This window comes from Malaclemys terrapin, chromosome 12, assembly GCF_027887155.1.
Source record: "Malaclemys terrapin pileata isolate rMalTer1 chromosome 12, rMalTer1.hap1, whole genome shotgun sequence".
Classification (NCBI taxonomy): domain Eukaryota; kingdom Metazoa; phylum Chordata; order Testudines; family Emydidae; genus Malaclemys; species Malaclemys terrapin.
This window is the reverse complement of record NC_071516.1, coordinates 3,245,206-3,271,826: the sequence shown is the minus strand read 5'-3', so window position 1 is coordinate 3,271,826 and position 26,621 is coordinate 3,245,206. Positions and strand designations below refer to the sequence as shown.

The window sequence follows — 26,621 nt, the reverse complement described above, 5'->3', positions numbered from 1 at the left end:
CCACACGCGGCAGGCAGGCTCCCCCATCAACTCCGCGTACTCCTCTCGCCGAGCAGGAGTACCGGCGTCGACAGCGAGCACTTCCGGGATCGATCCCAGAAGATCGATTGCTTACCACCGGACCCGGAGGTATAGATGTACCCTGACATAAAGCTCTTACTACAACAGTACAGCATCAGGTCAAGTCACACATTTTTCCTCAAGCTGATCTTATTTGGTTCTATGAATTTAAAGGTTAGTAATTTTTTTTCCTGGAATTCATTGTTCAAAACTAGGACTTCCTAGAATATAATTCCTACTCAATTAGATTATAGTAATAAAACAATAATCATAATACATTTGTATTTACTTGGCAGCCTGAAAACCTCAGAACACAAACAAAAAAACAAAAAAAAGTACTTTGAAATCTATGGATGGAAAGCACTATATAATATTTTTATTACTATTATAACAAACAATAATTGCAGAAGGTCAATATGGTCTAGTACTAATTACAGAGCTATAAATCAGAAAAATAATAATGTACCAGTGTGCAATCAACGAAGGGCTTATATGTGAAATCACAAACATACGCTCACATTTCTATGCCCTCTTGTACTGATTCTTGGAATTTTGAAGATTAAGGGCCTGAATTCTAGAGATGGCAGACTTTTCTGTAGAAGCAAATACCAGCGGATACAAATATATTCATCAGATGTCCAATTACCTGAATTTCTGTACAATTAGATAATGTTCAATTATTAATATTTTCACCTGCAGTTTATTGGACACACAGTTACTTGTGCACACAAAATGAAGCCTGCAGAATTGGAGACCATCTCTGATAATCAGGTCCTAAATATGCAACAATCCCATCACGTATATGGTAATGTCGTAACAGCATACAAAGGCATAAACCTTTACCATTTGTAGCTCAGCATTAATCAAAGGTTGTGTAGTACGGGACAGAAGTTTATCCACTCCTCCTGACTTCTTCCACATCATCAACTTTCTTGTAGGGGGTGCAAGATCCAACATAGTAAGAGTATCCATGCAGTTGCTAAGCTGTTTGTAAATAGTGCTGCTGCTGAGCTCCTTCACTACATCAACAAGCAACTTCCTCTTTCTTTTAAAGCTCCTTCTCCCTATGACAACTAAGCATAAGAAACAGTCACAAACATGGACGTTTATCTATTACTGTACTAGAGGGGTTGGGTATCACAGGACACATCGGAAGTAAATGTTGCTATTCAAATTGAATTATTTTTTCCATATTTTCACTGTTCAGCATGTTGGTGATCTGAACAGGAGCTCTCCCTTACTCATAGTTCTGAGGACAGCATATACTGTAACAAGAGTGTGGAATGGGGAGGGGCTGGCTTGTGATCTTCTTAATGCAGAGACTTGGATATTAGGCCATCCTGACATTGCTGACCTTCCCCTTGTGGGCCATTTCCCCCACTTTACTCCCAGTCCTCAACTCTCTTCGTAAAACATTTCTGCAGCAACTTAGAGGGCATTTTGTTTATGGCATGTGTACTGGTAACTCTTCTTGAGAGGCCAAAAGTATCACCTTCGTCTCCAACACCCTCACATCCTGAGGTCAATCTTTCAGCTTAAACAAAAAAAAGTGTCAATATGGCAACCACCAGCCAAACAATAAGGGACATTTTGACTCCAGTTTAGAACATTTTCCTCTAATTTCTTGTTGAATTATGAACATATACAAACAAGTTCTGATGCTTTAAAACTTAAGCATGAATATAATAGTTGGAATAAAAAGGACAGGCTGGAAATAGTTTAGAAAAAAGTTGAGTGAACAGGAGAATTACATTGACAATGAGGGGACCTTTTCACCAAAAGTTTTCAGAAAGACAGCCTCTTCGTTTTATTGGGAATTCTGTATATTCTCAAGTTCAAATACCTCTAAGTGCAGGAAGATTTATGAATATTGTACTCAAAAAGCTGTAAAGTAATGGTTTATTTAAATAAGAGGACACGATTAAGGGTACATCTACACTACAGCAGGGAGTCGATTTAAGATACGCAAATTCAGCTACGTGAATAGCGTAGCTGAATTCGACGTATTGCAGCCGACTTACCCCGTTGTGAGGACGGCGGCAAAATCGACTTCTGCCGCTTTTTGTCGGTGGCGCTTACTACCACCTCCGCTGGTGGAGTTAGAGCGCCGATTTGGGGATCGATTGTCGCGTCCCAACGGGACGCGATAAATCGATCCCCGAGAGGTCGATTTCTACCCGCCGATTCAGGCGGGTAGTATAGACCAGACCTAAGTGTGTGAGAGACAGGCATTATACCTTGAAAGCAAGTACCTTCCACCAACAGAAGTAGGTCCAATAAAAATATTATCACACCTCCCTTGTCTCTCAGGCAGTTTACTCTACTGAGAAGTTAGCCAGGCCAAGAATTGCTAACGTCCTTAAAAAAGTAGTATTTAGGATTAATGTCTGGTTTTGTCAGTTTTAACCCTTTAAGATGTTGAATGAGGAAACGTAGACACCAACACATGGAGACACACATTTATGATATACATGCATCTCAATAGTCATTTGGCAAGAAGGTTGGAAAATGTAAGCATTCTAAGGTTTAGTTTCAATATGAATGGTGGGGGTGTTTATTTCATAACATTCTTTTCCATTGTACTATTTTATATATTTGATAACACCCACAGATGTACCACATAAGTTGGCCACTGGATGAAACAAATTACACTTTCATTTCTTGTATCTCCAAGGACTGATGATGTCTCTTTGAGACTTCCAATTTTAATCTTATTGAATAAACTGACTTTGAACACCTGTTAATCACAGTAATGAGGAAAAATTTTCCTTTTTCAATATCTTAGGGAAATCTTTATGTTTAAGTAAAATTAAGACCATGAAACAAAGCAAACCCTGAACATTCACCCTGGAATCAGAAAGTCAATGTTGGTTCTTTCTGGCTACAACTCACCCACAAAGATTCTGCAACTAGAACTGAGTTAACAATTCTGTTGATGGTATATGAGCCAGAATAGAATACAGTTCACTCTCCTATAGCAGTATTGGTTTTGCATTGCTAACAGGAGTGAAAAATAATAAAACTTATTTTAGTAAGTGGAGAGGACTGTGAATAAACATTGGGAGTGGATCAGTTGATGTAAGAAAATGCCCTTTTTGCATGGTCACTTTTCAGAACAGAACTGAACTTTGACAGCAGGAACAGATGAAATGTAAGTAAATAAAAATAATCTCTGATACAAATATTATTAGTAATAATGAGTGAGTAGAGTAAAGCAAGTAATATAACTAGAGTAATTTTATATAACATGCTTTTCAGGGTTTTCCATGTAGCAGGAATTGTAATATTTGTATGCACCTAACAGGAAACTGATTGAACTCTGACCTGTAGCATCAATGGGCTCAAGTGTAAATCCTTCTTTTTCATTTGTCAACAGCGTAGTTTCACTCATCTGGTGGCTTTCTTCTGGATGCATAGAACCTACATAGCTGAAATTCACTGTAAAACACACATCCCACAATCCAATAAAAATATTTTAATTAATTCATTTGGAATCAAAACACAAATATTAGAGTTAGAAAAAGGAGTGTAAGTCTTAAGGTACAACAGAATTTTTTTTCTCCCTGAAACTAATTTCTAAAATAATATTTTAATACACATATTTTGCACTTCTGCAGTTTCTTTCATTATAGGAACATAGGACTGGAAGAGACCTCCTGGGTCATCAATTCTAGTCCCCATCTATCACGGGTAACCCCATCAGATAAACTCATACATTAATTTATCAAGCTCCATCGTAAATCTAGATATCTTTTTTTCCCCAAGTACACGTACTGGAAGGCTGTTTCAGAACCTCACTCATCTGATGGTTAGAAACCTGCTTCTGATTTTCTGCATAAATTTATTCATAGCCAGTTTATACTCATTTGCTCTTGTGCCAACACTGTCCTTTAGCTTAAATAGCTTTTCTCCTTTCCTAGTGTTTACTCTCTTGATGTATTTATAAAGAGCAGTCATATCCCCTCTCATCCAAGGAGCTGATATCAAACTAAACCTCACAACATCCTCTGAGGTAGAAAAAAGATATAATGTAAAAACATGTTTATATCAATGTCGAGTTACAGACAAGGAATTCCAAGAATTAATTATACCTGAAAGGGGAACAAAGTATAAAAGAAAAAAGGAAAACAGAATCCAAGACAGTAATGAAGCAAAGGATACGATTCTGATCACATAATGCCTGCATAACACTAGTATTATACATTAACAAATAAGTGAAGTGCTGATTTAGGTAATCAGAAGGAACAGAAACACTACAAACTCACCCACTGCATTATCATCAGGAAGTTCCTGTGACAAAGGAACTTCTTCCTCCATATCAAGAATCTCATAAATTAGGCTATTTTGCTCAGTCTTCAGCAGATTTTCTTGAAAATAAAATGCATAATTTTAATCACTCTAAGCTTTAGTGGTAATAAAACAAATGACCCAGCCAAGTGTTACTATTTAAATATTAGTCTTGCGTTTAAAGCAAGAGACCAACTTAAACAAGTCTAAAGATTTAGAATTAAAACTTTCTTAATACAAAACAATGTGTATAAAGGAGAGAATTAGACTTAATTTTGAATTTTCTGCCTTTCACCTGTGAAAGTATGATCTTTAATGTTGTTTAAAAATAGTTTTTTATATATAACTTCCTTATTCTAAAAAACAACCCCCCAAACCTGTTCTAGCTTATATACAACGGTAATCACCAAAAGCTAAATATATACATTTCAAAATTAAAACTAATCTGTACATTATATTTTACAATACCCTATGGTATATCAACTACATTAATACAAATGTAAATTTATATCTCAAATAAAAAGCTATTAAGTAAATCATAGGTGATCTGGTCAACAGGGCAGACATATATTAAAATGTTTTAAAATAGCATTATTTATGCAATAGGCCAGCAGAATCCATTATAATGAATTATTTAGAAGGAATTATATAGAGCTCAATCCTGCAAGATGCTGTGCATCTCCTGCAAAATCAATGGGAGCTCAGGGTGCTTGTCTAATCAGAAGAGGTGTGCAGCACCTTGCCAATGAGGCCTCAGTGCTTACAGAGAGTGCTTTATAATTAGTAAAATTCTATGTGAACATGTCAAAATTGATTAACTCATATTACAAATTAATCACTTACTAGACAGCTGTTTGTAAACAAACTATTTTGAGATAAATAAGCAGAAAATAACACCATACTTTGGTAAAATGTCTATTATTTTATATTTTTACGTTTTGCAAAATCATAATGAAAATTTAACAGACCACGCATAAAGTGTACTTAGAAGCACATTTTTTTTAAAGTGCTGGAAGAAGAAAAAAATTATTGTTTTTAACTTTCAGGGGGGAAACATAGATGCAGAAACATAGATGCCCACTTATCTGAATAATTTTTTTTGACAAGTAAAATATCATAAACTTTTTTTTAATTTCATCCTCCTCATTGTAACAAGAGCAGCTGAGTTAAAATGTGTATACCAATTTTTATACAAGTTTTTTTTTATAGTTTCATTATTAACCCTTAAAATAAATGGTTTGTATGTAAATTCTAAGACCATTAATTATAGCTATTTACAGTGCTGTCCTTCAAAACTGCAGGCATGACGACACACTTGAGTTGCCATTAATTTCCAAATATTTCTTTTGAGAAAAGTATTTTGTTGTAGTACAAAAGGAAAGGCTGTAGTTCTAAAATGTTTTTGCTTGGATATAGATGCAAAAAACAAAGGCTGAGGAAAATGTACTGAAACCAGTTTTAAGCATAGATTTCAAATGATGATTTACTTATGATGTTTTATTATGGAAGCACCACTTGCAGTGACATAGGGCATGGCTACACTTGCAGATGTAGAGCGCTGTGAGTTAAACCTGCCTTCGGAGAGCGCATTAGGGAAAGCGCTGCAGTCTGTCCACACTGACAGCTGCTTGCGCACTGGCGTGGCCGCATTTGCAGCACTTGCAGCGCCATTGGAGCGGTGCATTATGGGCAGCTATCCCAGCATCCAAGTGACTGCAACGTGCTTTTCAAACGGGGAGAGGGGTGGAGTGTGACTGGGAGTGTGTTGTGTGTATGTGGGGGGAGAGAGAGTGGGTTTTTGGGGGGCTGAGAGCATGTCAGCATGCTGTCTTGTAAGTTCAGACAGCAGCAGACCTCCCCCTCCCCTCTCTCTCTCTCACACACACAGCATTCCCGGCTGTCAGAAATGGAGCTTTCAAACGGCATATACGCATTCCTACAGTGATTAAAAACAATGACAAGAGTGGCCACTTGACTTAAGGGGATTATGGGACCTTTCCGGAGGCCGATCACAGTGCAGTAATGCAACATCTCATCCACACTGGCGCCGCGGCTGTACAGTGGGTGTGCAGCAAACGTTATTCCACTCGCCGAGGTGGAGTACCAGGAGCGCTGTAGCCGCAGAGTCAGAGCGCTCTATGTGCCTTGCCAGTGTGGACGGGGAGTCAGCTAGGGTGCCTGGGGCTCCTTTATTGCGCTGTAACTCACAAGTGTAGCCAAGCCCATGGTAAAGGCAGAGCTGAGTTTTGCACTTAAAGCAGCGACTCAAGTGCTTTGTTACATATGAAGATACAGCATATCCTTCCCCAAACTGCTGTACTACTCTTTGGGAACAGTATTAATTTTCTCAGAATTTACAAGTAAATTGTTAATTAGATTGAGTTAAAATTAATTAAAAAAGAGATCCTCTAAAAATGTGGCATACAATGTAGGGCTGTTTAATTGTCCTGAATGATCTTAATAACAGAATAATACAAACGATTCGGACTTTATTTACAGTTAAAACTCACTCCATAGACTACATCTGAAGACTTTATTTTTTAGGATTAATGGTAATTTCTCCCTGTTTATTCTTTATAGCTGAACGTTTCTCCCCAGCAAGGGGCTAACAAATAACATTCCATTACAATTAATTCTGTCTAGAACTGCCCTCTTTCAAAATGCCTGCCATCCCATTTTTCTCAAGAAGACTCAGGACATAACTTGTCCACAGTTAGGTGATCATTTTGAGAAGGTCACCTATCTCCCATTGTTCTCAATGGGAGTGTGGCCATAGGGTGCTCTTAACAAAAAGGTTGAGTGGCTTCACTCTTACTGGAAACAGTAAAAAGTAGCGGTCATTTTTAAATGGGGTATATTGACTGAGGGAAGATATGGCCTCAGTCCTTCTGAGAACAATGGACTATTGAAACCATTTTGCAAATGGGCAATTCTATGTAAGTTTCACTGAAGAAGATTCTTATATACAAGCTTGTGCTGATGGAGAGACTTTCATTGGTTAAAAAAAATGACAAACAGTGACAATTAATGCTAAACATTTATTTTCAAAAGCAAACTGTTGCACCAGATCTACTAAACAGAGGACAGAAGGGGGAAGCCAGGGATATAGTGCGGGAGTGGATCAGTGGGGAAGGGGAAAACTGGTTTGTATGCACACATATGCACGTGCTGGGAAATGTGGGGTGAAGGAGAGCGGGCCAAACAGGTGACACAATGAGGTGAAATAAAGAAAAAAACCTAATGTATTTTAAAATATCACTTTAATTGAATCTGGAACCCAAAACATTAAAATGCTTTAATCAAAATCATATGGTTATTTCTTGGTGTCACAAAAGGGCAGAGTTAAGATTGTCTGAATGCCCTAACTGTGCATTTCCATATCTTAATATGTTTGAATTTCTTTTAAGTTTAACTTTAACTCTCAATTTCCTGGTTTTATAATGCCTGATTGTGGAATAATTGGAACATTCCCATAATGTATTTTACCCTAAATTGCTGATATGTACTCTCAACCTTAATTTCATTTTAACAGAGTTTTTGTCTGGGATTATATAAATGAGCTCAGTTTATTATTAAGTAGTGAAAAACTAAAAGTGCAAAAGGAAACACAGTAAATTACAGAAAAAATGTTTTCAAATGCAAGTTCTATTTTTATTTACATTTTGTGTGGGGTTTTTACAGTAAAAATACTTTGGATAGAATTGATTGGATTGTGTTAATCTATGACAAACCATACCAATCATATCCCCAGGAACATCTTCATCTCCAAAACCATCAAGTTTGAATTCATGTGTGTCGTCACGTAGTATAGATTTGTCTCCAGTGGTGCTCACTGAGCTGTGATCAGGCAAGAGACTATTAGTACTCATTAATATGCCATCATTGAAGAAGCTATGTCCTCTTAGTATTTCAGTCTCCTCACCTGAACAAACATATATAATTACTGACAACTCCTTCTGTCAATACAGATAAAATACACATATGTCAATTTCCTCAGAACTTTATAAAATTCTCAAAATGAGGTTGCATTACAGAACAAACAATTTAAGCTAATTCAGTAAAAACACAAAATATATTAGGCTATGTCTACACTGTGCACTGTACAGTGGCACAGCTGTGCTGCTGTAAGGTACGCAGTGTAGCCGCCCTTTGTCGGCAGGAGAGAGCTCTCCTGCGGACAAAATAAAACCACCCCCAATGAGTCAGGTGTGTTTGTTTTTTCCACACCCCTGACCCACAGAAGTTTTACCAATGAAAGTGCAGTGTAGACATAGCCTTGGGCTTGATTCTCCTTTACATTAAGGCCTCTTTACATTCCTCTATCAGAGGAGTGGTTGTGTTAGCTGCTCAAGTATGATCAGCACTCAGGCTTTAATCTGTATTCTCTGATGGGCCAGCCAACTCAAGTGAGAGATTTTTGTGTGTGGACGGGACTTGGGTTGAGGTTAGGTAAGAAGTGAAGTTAACTCTGCAGTGAACACAAGCCTAAATTGCATATATTATGTTGACACTTACTTAAAGGGGCATCAGCATAAATGAGAATTACGCCCATTAGGTTTTAAGTCACTTAGGGTAGGTCTACACTTACCTCCGGGTCCGGCGGTAAGCAATTGATCTTCTGGGATCGATTTATTGCCTCTTGTCTAGACGCGATAAATCGATCCCGGATCGATCCCGGAAGTGCTCGCGTCAACGCCGGTACTCCAGCTCAGCGAGAGGAGTATGCGGCATCGACGGGGGAGCCTGCCTGCCGCGTCTGGACCCGCGGTAAGTTCGAACTAATGTACTTCAAATTCATCTACGTTATTAACGTAGCTGAATTTGCGTACCTTAGTTTGAAGTGGGGGGTTAGTGTGGACCAGGCCCTAGAGCCCATTTCAAAGCCCACTTTAGCCAACAGGTGGATTTTCATTGACTTCAGTGGTCTTTGGATCAAGCCCAAAGAGAATAAGTAGACTCCGTAATTACAACAAGCAAACAAATCCTTCATATGAGTAAAAATAAGCTTTATGAACTTGCATACAGTAATTAAATCTTAAAATGTAATTTTATAAATCATTAACAATGTAAATGCATTTGCTTATGAAGTACAATTCTAATAATTTAGAAAAAATGGTGGTAAAAATTCTTACAAATTTTTCAAATTCTAATTTATCAGCTGTTCTCACCAAAATTCCCATCACTGGGAAGCACAGTCATTCTGTAATCTTCTGGAAGTGTGATGTCTTCAGGTCTGCTCTGATTCAAAGTAAAGTGTTCAGCAACATCAATGGCACTAATGAGAAATGTAAAGATACAAAAAACAACATGAATTGAAACCCATTGGCCATGTTGCTGCAAGGCAAAAAGCTTGTAACCTGAGGGTTCTCAAACTTCATATGTTTTTCTTTAAAGACAAAAAGCAATAAATTACTACTTTTTAAGGCTCCAAAACACCCCAGCTGATGTCAACTCTTGTTCAGGGAGAAAGGCAATCTCCTAGGCGACCAGAACCCAAACCACTTAGGGCCTTATTGATTAAAACTGACACTTCTAATTGCATCTAGAAGCTAAAAGGAAGACAGCATAGCTACTGGAAAATAGATGCTATATATTCCCTACATTTGATACCTCGAAGCAAACAGGCAGCTGCCTTCTGTACTTGCTGAAGCTTCTAGGTAATCTTCAAAGAAGTTTGCACAGCACATTAAATAATCTAGTCTCAAAGTCGCAGAGGTACAATGACTATGGTAAGGTCCACACTGGAGAGAAAAGCATTTAGGGAATATCTTCACTACCAACGTTAAAGCACTGCCGCGGCAGTGCTTTAATGTGGCTGTGTAGTCGTGACACCAGCACTGGGAGAGAGCTCTCCCAGCACTGTAAAAACCCACCCCAACGTGGGCAGTAGCTACCACACTGGGAGTGCGGCTCCTAGCGCTGGTGCAATGTCTAAACTGCCACTTTACAGCACTGACTCTTGCATTGTTCAGCGCTGTAAAGTGGCAGTGTAGACAAGGCCTTAGATTAATGCACTGAGGGCAGGTCTTCACTACCTGCCGGATCGGGGGATTGATTTATAGCGTCTTGTGTAGACGCAGATAAATTGATCCCCAAACACGCTTTCCGTCGACTCTGGAACTCCAGCTCGCGAGAGGCGGAAGCGGAGTCGACGGGGGAATGGCAGCGGTCGATTCGCCGCCGTCCTCACAGCCAGGTAAGTCGACCTAAGATACGTCGACTTCAGCTACGCTATTCGCCCCCCCGCCCCCCTCCCCAGTGTAAACCAGGGCTTAAAAGAGGAGCTACTGGCTACTGACACTACCTCCAACTACAGGAGCAATTTGTAATCAAGATATATCCCTTGACTGCAAACCTGCTTGACAGGGGAAAACATCATCCCTATCACGTTCTACAAAAACTTATTTTTGCCTACCAACCACACCTTCATCTTGTCCAACTTCAGCTTCTATTATTTTTTTCACATACAAGTCCCATTTTCTGCCAGATACAATGTCACATAATGGACTCCTCAATATAGCATATCATCTGTAAATTAAACCCTATAAACTCTTTAGATAATTTGAAAGAGGGAGCTCCATCATTGTTCCTCACACAGTGGCACATTGTACTACTTGATTAGACTGAAAACAATTATATATTTTTTATCTGTAAGCTACAGGTTTTCTGAAATTAGATTTATAGCAAAAAATAGCAAAGACTTTCAGATCCAAAATAACTAAATTTATTGAGATGTAAAAGGAAAATGTCTGTGAAGGTATACTATGCTTTGGCTCTGACCCTCACTAAAGTCCATCAAAAACAAGTGTTTTAGTTCCCAGCTCTTAGCTTTTGAAGTGTCAGCATGCTGCCTCCCATAGCCTACCAGCCCTCAGGGAGCAAAAGACCAGAATTTTAAATTCAATTTTAGATCATAGCAGTGAAGGACTGCTATGCCATGGATCCAGGCTACCCTGTTCTTACAACCGAATGAAATTTAGGCTACTTGGGCTGCCTCCTCTGGAGCACAGCAGTTCAACTTTTCTGTATCTAGTATTCATTCAAATAAATTAAATGAAAAACTTCTAAAGCCTACGCTGAAACAATTACTTCATTGTGTTCTGTGTTCATAAAATGGGATTGGAAGAACTGTACCAATACATAATTCTATGACTTAGAATATGGAAGAATCAGGTTATCAAATTCAAATAACTGGAATGACTGTACCACCTGCATGCTGAGTAAGGGTCAGATAATAAGCAAGAACATACATTTTTACCTCTAAGAAAATGAGGCCAGACAAAATATAAAAAAAAGTTGAGAAACATTTACTTCAAGTCAGGTAGCTGTGTGTCAAAATCAGGAAATTCTTCAGGCAATGTAATGGAATTATAAGCAGCTTCAAAGCTCTCTTCTGGAAGATCAACAAGTCCTAAAAGAAATGGAAAACATAACAAAATGAGCAGTGATAAGGAGTCATGTTCTCACAAGTGTTTACAATAAGACTGTTAATCTATCAAGGAATTCTGTTGCCATCATCAACTAAGTTTGCCATTGTCATTAGGACCCCAAAATGGAATTTAATCTTTAATTTATGTACATTTCAGAGGCATACTATTTATTGGCATACATACAAATGAAAATGCCTGAAAAATGCTAGAGGTTCTGAAATGCTGTCAATCTACTGGAACTACTGTAGAACTGATGAATGAAATTGTTTTTAATTGTTCACTTTATTAATGTAACTTCATAAGTAAAGTTTTATGAATGAAACAATATTCATTCATAAAACCGGGTACCCCAATAACTGGCTAATTAACAATTAAGATGCTTGTTAAGAGCCATAGCTGTTCAGTCAGCTGCCTTTGTAAGTTTCACTATCAATCCAATTCCTGCTTAAATCACTGAGACTTGCACTGTGTCAGTATTGTAACTTCTGTTCACCATTTATTACACTTGCCTACAGTGTAACTTCTGTTCACTGTTTGCCATCCATTATACTTGTCCATATTGTAACTTCTGTTCACTGTTTGCCATATTGTAATTCAAACACCATTTTAAAACGCTTACTCCATTTTGTAAGGGCTTGCTGCAACCTTCATTTTTGCAAACCCTGCTGTAATCTTATTAGTTTAGTTTAGATGTGTGAATGAGGTATGTATGGATGATGGAATCAACCTCCAGCCCCAGCCTGTCCTGATTAAATAGAGTTCAAACACCAACGGCTGAAGATGCAGACAAGAGCCCTAACAAAGTAAAAAGAATCCACCCTAAAAAGAAAAGGTACAATAGAAGGAAGATCAAAGCCCGGTCCAAGGCTGAAAGTCATGTCTGCAATTGACGGGTGATCAATCACCAAACCTGGAGGCAGCGTGACACAGCAAGACCTATAGACTCTGGATTCAAACTAAAGCCTACAAAAAGGATGGGTGAGATGGAAAACTTTGGAGGAGGGCAACATTCTGCTGCCAACATGGAAGGGCATCGGTGCATGCCCAACAGAGAGCCATCTCATCCTTGTGCCCTGCTTTCCTGGCCAGTTAGCCACCACAAGCTACGAACCCAAGCTGCAAACTCAAGCCACAGACTCAAGCAGGACTGGTAACTATGCAGCAGCTGCAGAACATCTGATGGATGGATGTGTGTGTGTGTGTGTGTGTGTATAGGTATTAGGTATAATGTGTGTGTATAAGGATTAAGATATTAGTTATTGGTCATAAATCAAATTGTCATAATAAATGTGGCATCTTTATCTTGTCCCCTTTAATAAGATCCTGCTAGTTTTTATTGGTATAACACTACTAACTAATAACTGTTCAAAGATCATGGAAAATTTTGGCCACTAACAACCACTATAGCCAGGTATACCCTAGGAAATTAGGTTGACATAACTACATCGCTCAGGGGTGTGAAAAATCCACACCCCGAGCGATGCAGTGAAACTGACCTAATCCCTTGGATAGACAACGCTAAATTGACAGGAGAATTCTCCTGTTGACATAGCTACAACCTCGCGGGGAGGTGGAGTACCTGCACTGACTGGAGAAGCGTCTCCCATTGGCACAGGTAATGTCTTCACTGAAGCACTGCAGCTGTGCCGCTGCAGTGGTTTATGTGACGGGATCCCTGGGGTGTTGCTTGGGATTGTGGGACTGCGGTGCCCCTCTTAACTCTCCAGCCTGGGCTGTCTCTTGCAATGCTTTGCTAGTGACAAGCAGCAAACCCCACCAGGTGCTGTTATCACTCAACACAACTGCATGTGGAGCCTTAAACCCAGGTAGAGTGCATGAATGCTCCCAGAGCCACTCATGAATCACACAGAGAAAGGCATGAGCCAAATGCCCCCAGCTTCCAACCTTGTAATTCAGGAATATACCATCTTGCACTGCTCAAGACCCATGGGGCCACTCTGTTCTGTTTTATACCCATCCCCTAGTCCAGTGGTTTTCAAACTTTTTTTCTGGCGACTCCGTTGAAGAAAACTGTTGATGCCTGCGACCCAACAGAGCTGGGAATGAGAGGTTTGGGATGTGGGATGGGCTCGGGATTACCCCGGGCGGCTCCCGATCAGCGGCACATCAGGAGTGCTAAGGGAGGCTTCCTGACAGTCCTGGCACCGTGGACCGCGCTGCGGCCCAGAAGCAGCCAGCCGCAGGTCCAGCTCCTAGGCGGAGGCGCGCAAGTGGCTCCGCGCAGCTCTCGCCAGCAGGCGCTGCCCCACCAACCAATGGGAGTGCAGAGCTGGTGCTCGGGGCGGGGGCAGTGCGCGGAGCCCTGTGGCCCCCCTGCCTAGGAGCCGGACCTGCTGCTGGCCACTTCCGGGGCACAGCGCGGTGTCAGAACAGGTAAGGACTAACCTTCCTTAGCCGGGCAGCATTGCTGATGGGACTTTTAGATAGAACAATGGCTTTCAGCAGATCATAACCTTTCCCTTGATAGATCACATGGCATGCTTTAGGTGAAATATCACAATTATATATAAATGATGAATATGGGGGTTACGGGGCACTCCCCCGAGGTATAGAGTGTCACAGTTTAAGTGTAGACCTGCCCTAGACCATAAAAAGGTTAAAGGACTTGAGAAAGATCATATAATTACTCAATGGTATGTTTAGGAATAGAGCAGAATTCGGTACATACCTGGACGAAAGGCCATCTTCATTTTCACTAGAGCTTCACTGCAGTCTGCCAAGAGGTACTTTGCCTTCCTATGATAGATTCGCACCACTCCCAAAAGCAAGTGTCCTGAGGTGCGCAGAGCAATTTTAACCTTTAATAATTTTTTTAAATGGTTCAAGTATTAATATTTGTGGCAAAATCATTAAGACAAAACAATTTCAGTTATTATACAAAGCAAAAGGTGTACTAGTGAAGTCTTGGAAAAAATTCTTTATCTGCTAGCTAATTATAGAAAAGGAGCTCAATTAAACAATAAAACAACACAGTATGTGTCATTCTGAGATATTCAGGCTAACACAGAGTTGGAGCTCAAGAGCTATTGTCATGAGGCCTTGGCTACACTGGTGCTGTACAGCGCTGCAACTTGCTGCGCTCAGGGGTGTGAAAACGCCCCCCCCCCCCCCCCCGAGCGCAGCGAGTACAGCACTGTCAAGCGCCAGTGTAATCAGAGGCTGCAACGCTGCACGGTCGCTCGCAGCGCTGCAAGCTATTCCCCTCGGAGAGGTGGAGTACGTACAGCGCTGTGAGAGAGCTCTCGCAGCGCTGGCAGCGTGACTACACTCGCGCTTCACAGCGCTGCCGCTGCAGTGCTGGGAAGTCCCGAGTGTAGCCAAGGCCTTAAAAGAAGACAATTCCTGGTGGATAACGTACTGGACTAGGACTCAGAAGACTTCGGTTCTGTTCCTGGCTCTGCCACACTTGCTATGTGACCTTGGTTGGGGCACGGGCTTACCGCAGGAAAATGATAAAAGACAACACCACCACATCACCTGTGGGCGAACACTTTTTTTCACTAAGTGATCACTACATATCTGACCTCTCAGTCCTCATCCTCAAAGGAAACCTGCACAACACCTTCAAAACATGAGCCTGGGAGATTAAAGGCGTAACTTTGATAGCCACTAAAAATCATGGGAGCAGAGAGACTGAATTTATTGCTTATTATAACAATCTATGCCATTAACAACCCTCCCCCCCCCCCGACTTCAAATATTGACCTTTACAATATTTGTTGATATATTCTTTTTCCCCCCAAAAAAAGGATCTACCTTTCTACAACTGGACTTAAACATCTCAGTCAGTTACATACCTTTGGTGAAATGATCTTTTCAATAGTAGTCTCCAAATTGCATTCAAATATGTGAGTTTTTGTGAGCTTCTTCTCCCAGTGAGCGGCGAGCCATATTTTGGCCAATGGCCCACGCTTGTTCATAAACAAATGCATATAGAACATGTTGCCTATACTCAGTAGCTGAATTCACGTGAACTAGGGAAAAACACAAGAATTAATCTTAAAAATTTGAATACACAATGTTAATGGAGATTAAAGAAAACTGACTTTAATGTTCATTATAAGATAAAGGGATAAAATACTTTGGATTGGAGTACTTGTGGCACCTTAGAGACTAACAAATTTATTTGAGCATAAGCTTTCGTGGGCTACAGCCCACTTCTTCGGATGCATAGAAGAAGTGGGCTGTAGCCCACGAAAGCTTATGCTCAAATAAATTTGTTAGTCTCTAAGGTGCCAGAAGTACTCCTGTTCTTTTTGCGGATACAGACTAACACGGCTGCTACTCTGAAACCTACTTTGGATTGGATTTTCAGGCAGTTTAGGCCTGCAAAATGTTTGTGTAATTAATCCTATTGTGTGTAGAAATTGTATGACTATGCATGAAAATGTGTCTGGTTAGCTGTTTCTGTGCATAATAGTGGCAACTACACAATTACACATGAATTTTGGGCCCCTAAACTCTCTAAAAATCTAGATCTTTCAGTAAATTATTAGAAGCCATCTGCTAGTTACAGCCACATACACCTCTAATTTTGATAGGGACATATGTCAGATAATCTGTATAAAGTAAAGTGATAAACTGTAAGCCATGCTGAACATTTCTGTTAGAAATCAAAGAGCAGGTGTTTTTTGAGCAGAATGCTTTTTTTTTAAAGTACTTGGCTCAGTAGTAGAGAAGAAAAGGGAATATGCAAAAAGCAGGGGAAATGGAGAAAAAGTAGGAGAATTAAAAGGAAATCGATATTGAAAAGAAAAAAGGGCATGAAGTACACCCAACTACAAAAGATACTCTCTTCTGTAGTACTACCTTATAAAGAAAAGAAAGGACCGTTTCTAGCTTCTCAGGGTGGGTAGAGACAAATAATGATACTTACTTTCCTTTGTAAAGTGCTTTGAGATCTACAGATAAAACATGCTATAAAAGATGTAAGTATTATTATCTCATGACCTGTACAGACTCAAGAAGCAGCCATTGGCTGTCTCCCACCAGATAGAGGGGGAAAAAGAGGCTGCCATACTCATTACAATCCCTACTGAAGAAAGGAGCTACTGCCTCTGTGGTACCAGTGAGTCACAGTAGATGGCATTCTAGGGCATGGACTTCCCAAAATGCATTTTAATAAAATGTTGCCATGGTCTTCAGAAAAGGAAGGAGGAGTAAAGGGAATACTATAGATCTGCTGAAAGAAGAAAGTACAAGCAGTTACTTTTCATATCCTTTTCCAAATACCCTTCCTCTACTTCCTTCTTGTGAATAGCCACCCATTGTTCCTCTCTTTCACCCCAATCTACTTTTTTTTACTTTGCACATATTGAAAAACTTGGTCAGTATTATTCATTCTGTACAGTGGCTTTGTAATGTGCTATGACAGAAACTATAAAAAGTTTCTTTAAAGTCTTGGGGGGAGGGAAGGAATTGAAGAGAGCAGCTAAGGCATCCTAGTCCTTTCCACTCCCCATGGACAAGTGTTGTAGTATTGTTTCATAGCAAGTGGAGGCTCATGAGGGGAACCAAGTGTGTGTGTGTGTGTGTGTGTGTAATGGATAGTTATGACAGTTGGATGGAGGCTTTATCTTTGCTAATGGGACAGTTTTGAGTTAGGAAGCAGCTTTTCATGAAAGAATGGATATGAGAGGAAGAAGTTAGGGCTACAAGGGTTTTCCTTTGTAGGGGATGAGTCTGGAAATTGGGAAGGTTTCACTACCATGGGGATTCAGTTTATAGGAAGATAAGCAGATTCCAGGTGTGGAATATTGCAAAAGCAGACTGGAATGGAACAGAAAGTTTCTGGCCTTCCATCCCCTCTTTCCAATCACCACCAACTAGCTGTCCAGCCTCTTGCACTCCTCCTCCGAGTTTGCCACAACCCATGAAACTGTGCACACCAGAGGGTGCAAAGCAACTGAGATTTGGAACACCAATCTCATTAGCACACACACAACTCAATGTGGAAGTTCTGGAACCACTGCAGAACAGTCTAAATTTGTTGGTGCAGGGAAGAGAATGTTTTCAAAACATGTGCTGCCCACCTAAGATTTGTTTAGTTTGCAAGAATAGAGAATGAGTGTGAGGGGGATTTGGGGAAATAAAGAGGCAGGGGGTAGATGGAGAGGGGAAATAAAGTTGGAGAATAGAAAAATGTGTAGGGCCAAGGGCTAGGGGAGCAGCTATGAACGAGGTATGTGGAGAAAGCAGGTTGTAAGCCATGTATATGCAGTGGAGAACGAGGTGAAAGAAGGGGTATGTGGGGATGAGAGGTGTATTATATGGCATGTAGAGGAAAGGGGTATAGGATGAGGGGGAAACGTGGGGAGGGGGCACAGGGAGAAGGTGCAGGAGAGATGTGGGGCAGGGATGATGGATCATGTGTAAGGGGAGGGTGGTAGAGGGAATGAGAGGGGTACATGGGAAGAAGACAGAAGGGGCAGGGGTATGATAAGGAATGGGGGTACAGAGTGAGGGGGAAGATAAGGCATATATAAGAGGAGGGGTATATGGAATGAAGGGTAGAGGCAGTATAGGGCAGGAGGGGGCATATATGGAGTAGGGGTATGATAGGACATACCGCATAGGTTGTGTGTGTGTGTGTATGGGGTGAGGGCAGGGGTGATATAGGGCACTGGAGTACATGATGGGATGGGATGTGTGGGTGTATGGGGTAAGGTGGTACAAGGCATGGGGAATGCAGGTTGGGGAGTATGTGGTACTCCTGAGGGCATTCGGTGCCAAAAAAATTAAAAATTCTGTTCACAATATTTTAAAATTCTGCAAGTTTCATTTATCAGTAAATAAATGCAGAGGCTCCAGCATGGCAGTGGGGAGCACAAGCCACTGGCTGCACAAAGGTGGGAGATCACCCTGCAGCCTCCCCACCCCCGGACTCAGCGGTGAAGCTGCAGCAGACCATGACACAGCACAAGGCCTGGGCCTGCCCCAGAAACACTCTGGGGTCCTGCCCCTCTGAGCCAGGTGCACTAGGTGTGGGGCAGGCAGGCTCAACCAGGCAGAATCCAAATGTGAAGGGGCATTGTGTGGGGGGATCCAGGTGTGGGGTGAGAGGGTTCTGTGTGGGACAATCTGGGTGCAGGCAACTCAGTGGGGGAGGGGTGTCTAGGTGTGGGGGATCTGAATGCATAGAGGTTCATTAGGGGTAGGTGGGTGAGTTCTAGGTGCAGGGGCAATGGGACTCTGCAGGGGCTTCCAGGTGAAGGTGCTCAGAGGGGGCGTCTGGGTGCTAGGAGAGTGGGGCTTGGTGGGGTGGGGGTCTGGTGCAGGTAATTGGGGGTCAGTGGTATGGGGGTCTGGATGTGGGGGCTCAGGGTGGTGCAGGGGGTGGGGGTTTGAGTGCAGGGAGCTCACTGGGGCGTGGCCTGGGTGCAGGGGTCGGAGTCTGGAAGCTAGGGGGGCTCCAGATGCAGGCGCTGAGGTTCAGTAGGGTGGGGTTCGAGTATGGAAAGCTAGCAAGGGTTCTGGATGTACCAGGTGAGGCTTGGCTGGGGTTTCTGGGTATGGGAGGTTTGGCTGCATGGGGGGTTGGGTGGATAAGGGAGCAGCTCTCTGTACAGTGACCCCTCCCTTCCTCCCTCCCACAGCTGAGGAGCGATGGGGGCCGGAAGCAGGGGAGGCAGCTGAGCTTCCTGCAGCTGGAGGAGGTTTCTGGGGGTGGATCTGACACAGCCCCAGCAACTCCTTGCAGGGGAAGAGGAAGTCCCGTCCTCTACTGCCTCCACCCCAGATGGGACTAGCAGCTGATCCCAGCTCAGGTTCGGAGCCACTGGCTGGGGTGTCCCCAGCCCCACGGTGATTTACCTCTCCTCCGGCTGCCTGAAACGACCTACCTGCACTGCTAGGGAGGGGTATGTGACTGCTCTTGCAGCTTCCCTTTGCTTCCCGGTCAGAAAGTCATTTTTCTGCGGGGAAGCAAAGAAAGATGCAGGGGACATGAATTCTGTGCACATGCAGGGGCACAGAATCCCCCCAGGAGTGCTGTGGGGAGTGCAGGTGTACGTAGTGAGGGTATATAGGGCATAGGGGTGCAGGTTGTTTGGAGTCGGGGGGTGTAGGGGATGCTGGTGAGGAGTACACAGGGGTGTATGGGGTGTACATGGGGGTGCAAGGTAGGTGTGTCAGGGTGCAGGGTGGGGTACATGGGGGGATGCGGTGATGGGGTGGAGGACATGGGGTGTATATGAGGCTGTAGGGTGGGAGTAGTGAGGAGAGGGGATGCAGAGCAGGGGTGACGGAGGTCCTGGGGGTGCAGGGTGGGGAACATGGGGGTATGGGATGAGGGGGGACAGAGGGCATGGGGTGTGTGGGGGTGCAGGGTGGGGAACATGGGGGTATGGGATGAGGGGGACAGAGGCATGGGGTGTGTGGGGGTGCAGGGTGGGGAACATGGGGGTATGGGATGAGGGGGACAGAGGCATGGGGTGTGTGGGGGGGTGCAGGGTGGGGAACATGGGGGTATGGGATGAGGGGGACAGAGGCATGGGGTGTGTGGGGGGGTGCAGGGTGGGGAACATGGGGGTATGGGATGAGGGGGGACAGAGGGCATGGGGTGTGTGGGGGGGTGCAGGGTGGGGAACATGGGGGTATGGGATGAGGGGGACAGAGGCATGGGGTGTGTGGGGGTGCAGGGTGGGGAACATGGGAGTATGGGATGAGGGGGACAGAGGGCATGGGGTGGGGGGGGTGCAGGGTGGGGAACATGGGGGTATGGGATGAGGGGGACAGAGGCATGGGGTGTGTGGGGGTGCAGGGTGGGGAACATGGGGGTATGGGATGAGGGGGACAGAGGCATGGGGTGTGTGGGGGTGCAGGGTGGGGAACATGGGGGTATGGGATGAGGGGGACAGAGGCATGGGGTGTGTGGGGGTGCAGGGTGGGGAACATGGGGGTATGGGATGAGGGGGACAGAGGGCATGGGGTGGGGGGGTGCAGGGTGGGGAACATGGGGGTATGGGATGAGGGGGACAGAGGCATGGGGTGTGTGGGGGTGCAGGGTGGGGAACATGGGGGTATGGGATGAGGGGGGACAGAGGGCATGGGGTGTGTGGGGGGGTGCAGGGTGGGGAACATGGGGGTATGGGATGAGGGGGGACAGAGGGCATGGGGTGTGTGGGGGTGCAGGGTGGGGAACATGGGGGTATGGGATGAGGGGGGACAGAGGGCATGGGGTGGGGGGGGGTGCAGGGTGGGGAACATGGGGGTGTTGTTGGGCAGAGGGGCGCTCGGGCAGTCAGAGGCCCCTGGGGGAGACCGTACACACAGCGCAGCGGCGGCCGCCCCACCCCGAGTCAGTCGAGCCCCTGCCGGCTCGCCCGCAGCCCGCCCTTCTCTCCTCAGCACAACCGCCGCCGCCGCCAGTCCGACTGCGCACGCGCAACTGTGGCGCGAGGCGCCAACCGCCGGTGGCGCGAAGACCCCGAGTGGAGCGCGTGCCGCGGAGAAGGGGCTCGAGCTTTGCAGCCGGGGAGCAAGCGAGCGCGCGCGCGCGGAAGCCGGGCTGCAGCCGCCAGTGGGGTGGGCATGGGCGTCCCCCCAGTGCAGAGGGGCTGCCGGCATATGGAAATGTCCCTCTGTTGCTGGTGTGATCACTGCAACACGTTATTGGTTAGGGGCCCAGCTGCTGTTTTCAGGCCTTTGTTGCTGTATATTTGAGTCTGCCAGAACAATAAACAAACAAACAAAAATAAAATAACCAAAAACTATAAACACCGGAAACGGTGTGTGTGTGTGTTATGCGATATGTATAACATCGACATACAAATGGACAAACATACGTTTAGTTATACCTGCCACTGAGACTGCGGGTAACCATGAATAAGCCACTTCTCTTTCTGCCTTCATTTCCCCAGCTGTACAATCAGCAAGTACCTAACCTCCCTTGTAAAGCACTTTGAGATCCTGAGGAAAGGTGTGATATTAGTGCAAAGTGCTATTATTAATGATTATTCTATTTATTATCAAGAGCTTTTTGTGGGCTCAGGCCCAGATTCTGCAATCGCTGACACACACGCTTAACTTTAGACACAGGATGTTAGGAAATTGTTTGTTTGTGGCAGTATGTTTGGTTAGGCTGCCTTGGGTTTTGAAACTATCTTTAAAAGAAAAACAGACGCACATAACTGACAACATTTAGAACAAACATCCATGTTTACCCATGGCCCTCAGCCTACTTTAAAATGAACTAAAAGCAGCCTTCGCCTCTAGGAAAAGGGACAGACTTTTATTGAAATTCACCTTGCCTATCAGTGAAGAAATGTGTTTGCTAGATTGGCTAATCCAATTTACAGTGGTTGCCCTTTAAAATCTTTCATTACCTGCTCCCATTGAAATCAATGGCAAATCTCCAGTTTACTTTAATGGCAAGAGACAAACGAGTATATTCACCTGTCTGAAATGTGTAGTGATCAAGCTACTCTGCTATATTCTTTGCTCAGTGGGATATCTGAGTGCCTAAGCGAACATCCATAGGACACAATAAATTCATATTAATTAATAAAAATATGTGTAATGGCTTATTAATTGCACAGCACCGATCACCATCACACCTAGGTACACTAAGAAAGGGCCAAATGCTGCTTTCAGTTATGTGGGTATAAATCCGTTGGTTGCAATGCAATTACTTTGTGTTTACACAAGGGTATAGGAGAGCAGAATCTGGCCCATAGAATGGAAAGCTGATCTCATGCTGGTGTAGGTAGGACTATTTCCCTTGAACTTGGTGGAATTATACTGGTGCAAGTGAATGCAGAACAAAGCTTATAAGAGCCGACACTAGCTCTCCTGAAATGATGGCCCTTTTTCTCCCACCACCATGCTAGCCCCTCAACGAATGTCAATAGAAAATAACCCAGAACAACATCAATCAGCCCGATGCAAAAGACAATAAACAGGCCTTGTGCCCCGCCACCCTCCAAGCTCAGACTCTGGGGCTCCCTCATGGAGAATGGATTCCAAAGGGCGACAGCCCTCAGCGGAAAGGGAATTGCCACTGGTCAGAGTTTTACGATAGAAGCCGGCAGCAAGAACATCTGAATTGAACTCAGCCATCATGATGGGCCAAGATGAGAGGTGTTTCTCAGATAACAGAGTTCCAGACTATTCAGAGCTTTGAAGATTCTTACTGTCATCTCAGAGTAAGGACGTGAAGTGACTTGAGCACCTGTTTCATGAGTTCCTAGTGTAACACTGACAGACCCCAGTTGTCGGTGGGTGGGATTAAACCTGGGACTTCTGGAGCTAAATGCATGAGCTAAAATCCACATGGCCTTTAGCTAAGGCTGTAGAGCAGACTCATTAACCTCTCTCTCTAAGTGGTCTCGGTGCCACTAGATGGGACAGAACACCACACCCAGAAGGTGTGTGAGTTACACTAGCATTCTGCATCATCTGAAGGATCTGAGCTGTTTCATTTACTCCAGGTAGCTATGCACATATGCAAGAGTGAGCTAGTTCCATTCTGCCTCCTCTAGTCTCAACAGAAATGCCAGCTACGTTCCAGATGTGCCTGCTTAGACTATGAGGCGGAAATCTGGACACAGCTGGATTTTCACATCCCTGATTTCATATGCAATCCTGGCAGTGAGAAAAAAACTACTTTGATTTGTGAACTGAGCACATTTTAAATGAGACTCAATATAGAACCCCCCAATGTCATTTTACAATCACTTTTCCAAAATTGCATTTTAAAGAGTAACTTACGTGACCTGGACACCAGGAGGTACTGCTCCTGTAAAGGATAAATCTGGTGATCTGACAGCTGCACTAACAGACACTTCTTCAGTGAATCACACTAAGTGCAGCTCATCATGAGACTGACAGACAAGTCACACATGCTGGTTTTGCAAGTTCTAGAGAATTAACACAATGGTACATTCCAGTTCATATTCCTGCAGGGAAGAAGGTTCTCACTGCTTTTCTGCAATTCTGTCGCTGTGACTCTCCCGACATATATCAAATTACCCAAAACATTTGCATTGGTGCTAGCTCAAAGTGCATCTGAGTTACTCTGGCTTTGCCCAGTAAGAACCTTCCTTCCCTTTCCTCTTTCTTCATTCAAGAAGGCAGAAGAAGCAGGAACCTGAGTGAGGTGGGAGCATGGCTGAGGGCAGAAAGCCCAGCAAACTAGGGGCTCTTTTGAAAGTCACCCCATTTTTCATGTCTTATGCTGGGTAATTTTTAACTCCTTCCTGCTCCTATATTCTAAGTCACCATATATAGGAGGTGCTCTGAGGGTGCTATTGTCTATCTGGATGTGCTGGAAAGGCACAAACCCTGGGCTCCTGTTGCAGTGTGTGGGAAGCTTTTCTGGTTGGGGGTTCCTTATTCTCTCTGTCCTAATGAGGAATTCCCTTTGAGCCAGCACTGCAGATGGAAATGACTCATCCGGTCCCTGCAAGACTGCCCCAAATTCTGCAGTGACTCCATTTGTATGTTCATTGATAGTTGCGTGCCCAACCGTTGAGCACGTCTGGTAAGCGTGATTGGCTGTACATCTGCATGCACACAGGTGCATGGTTGTAGATCGCTGTCTCACAAACAGGACAGTCCTGGAAATTTTCCATGAGCTCCAGCGGGAACCTCCTAGCACAGCAGATTCAAAATGTAAGCAAGGCCATTTTCCCCAAAGTCTGCAGGGCTCTCTGAGTGAAGTTGAGAATCACCCCAGCACACCACTCTCTCTAGGAGCTTCATGGTGATGATTGCAGAGTTGTTGTAGCTCTGTTGGTCTCAGGATATTAGCGAGACAAGGGGGGGTGAGGTAATATCTTTTATTGGCTCAAGGCAATCACTCTGCTCTTGAATTAACTCACGCAGAAAAATGATAAAAACCCAGAACGTATCACCCCTGGGTGAACACTTTTCACAAAGTGATCACTCTATATCTGACCTCTCAGTCCTCGTTCTCCAAGGAAACCTGTACCGCACCTTCAAAAGACGAGCCTGGGAGCTTAAATTCATAACTGTGCTAGACACCAAAAATCACAAAAATAATAAAGACACTGGATTTATGGCTCATTACAACACTCTGTAACCCACTAACCCTCCTTTGTCCTACAGCTGTAGAGGTGTTAGCTGCCCACTTCACTTTGAATGGTCTCTTGCAACATATGTTAACCCCTTATCTGTTCCACCTTGTATTTAGCTGTGACTCGCTGAGTACTATCTCAAAAGTTCAAAAGCTTCTCCCTCACCAACAGAAGTTGGTCCCATAAAAGTTATTACCTTGCCTACCGTGTCTCTCTTATGTTGATGATATAATTTAGTTTCTTGCAAACATTTCAAGAGATAGGGGGTTTTCCTTTCAGCCCGAGGACTTTGAATGGTCTGATTTAAACACAGTGAGCCTTGTTTTCTCATTTACATCAACGTTACACCAGTGTGAGAACAGAACCCAGTGCAGTTCTGGGAACCTCCCGTAGAATGTACCAAGAAACAGAAGGCAATTTGTAGAAGGGAAACGTGGGCTGGAAGAATTGATGTAGGGAATTCAATATAGCTTGATGAGGAGACTCAGAGGTGCTGTGTCAACCAGCAAACATCTAACTGGCAGGAACACTGGGCAGGGGATCATGCCGGGTGCTACGGGAAATGATAAATAAAAGTCATGACATGAAATTTCAGAAAAGCTCTGGTCAGACTAGAAATCACAGAGAGCAAAAGTTAGACTCTGTTGTTTCCGGTGGAGAATTCTTTGTTTCTGAACTGCAATGGTGGTGATATAGTGTGTAACTGGCCAGGGGTGAGCTGATAACACGCTGAATGGCACCCTGCCCCCCCCCCACGAGTGGTTTCAAGGGGTAGCAGGTCAACCCCATTGATAAATGTTCCAGCACAAAGAGGAAAGCAAAGAGAGTTTTCACAGCCTGATCACATCCACTTTGCTTTACATTAAAGCCAAGCACAGACGACAGCCTCCTGGGCTTCAAAGCCTCAGCCTGACACATCAGCTGCTGCTGTCTCTCAGCGCCAGGGACAATTCTTCACCCTGTTGCTTTCCCCATCTCCCCGGTGGCCTGGTGCTAGCGGGAGATAATTAGACTTCAATTATCATCGGTTATATTTTCACACGTTTCCCATGCAAATCCCTGGCACGTCTAGTGGGTTCTGGCCCATCCCCCGAGCAGCTTTTGGCATTAAAAATCGATCCTTTGCCTTCTGGTTCGCATATCTGCTGGTGCTAGACCCCCTCTAGGAGAAGTACTTACCTTACAGCACCTGCAGCGTGGCAGATCAAAGGTTGCATTTCCTTATGGGGGATGACTGGTTCCTGGCATGGGGTACTTGTCCTTCCTTCCGCATGGGTTTCACTGAGAGAGGGATAAGCTGCTCATTATACACACATTAGGCCTGAGTGATCGCCCTGCAGTAGGTCAGCTCATTAGCAGGTGTCACTGAAGTCAGTGGGAACCTCTCGAGACAGCTACAGAGAATCCACAGAAAGAGGAAGAAAATGGAGCAGAGTGGAACGGTTTTTTATTATTATTATCAGGACACAGCCCCATTAACACAGTCACTGCAGGTGTCTCTACAGCCTCCTCCGTTAGTGGCTGGCTCTTCCACCTCCTTTCTCCTGTTGGCAATAAAAGGCTGTTTGCAATTTCACTCTCCTGGCACTGGGCTATTCCACAGGTGGAGCGATGGCACAGGCTAACCCCGTCTAACAAAGCTCATGTCTCCTGAACAGACTTTGCTGGCTCTGGAGAATTCATCCCCTCCTTTAAAGAAAACCACCCAAGGTGTCCCAGTCATCACATCTCACGTAGGGAAGGGTGCCTCACTACAAATTATTCTTAAAGTGGCTTGAATACAATG

The 26,621-nt window shown here is 43.8% G+C and overlaps 1 protein-coding gene across 1 annotated transcript in view; it reads right to left on the bottom strand.

Annotated features, from left to right (window-relative positions):
* RAD21L1 (RAD21 cohesin complex component like 1) overlaps window positions 1–26,099 on the bottom strand; it is a 40,734-nt gene extending 14,635 nt beyond the window's left edge. The window contains exons 1-9 of the mRNA XM_054044907.1: window positions 26,015–26,099; window positions 15,596–15,772; window positions 14,467–14,596; window positions 11,659–11,758; window positions 9,516–9,622; window positions 8,084–8,269; window positions 4,326–4,427; window positions 3,385–3,498; window positions 904–1,133 (exon numbers count right to left, since the gene is read on the bottom strand). Of these exons, the coding sequence (XP_053900882.1) occupies window positions 904–1,133; window positions 3,385–3,498; window positions 4,326–4,427; window positions 8,084–8,269; window positions 9,516–9,622; window positions 11,659–11,758; window positions 14,467–14,596; window positions 15,596–15,739 (1,113 nt within the window). The 5' untranslated portion in view covers window positions 15,740–15,772; window positions 26,015–26,099. The remainder of the gene's footprint in view (window positions 1–903; window positions 1,134–3,384; window positions 3,499–4,325; window positions 4,428–8,083; window positions 8,270–9,515; window positions 9,623–11,658; window positions 11,759–14,466; window positions 14,597–15,595; window positions 15,773–26,014) is intronic.
* Between the last annotated feature and the right edge of the window lie 522 nt (window positions 26,100–26,621).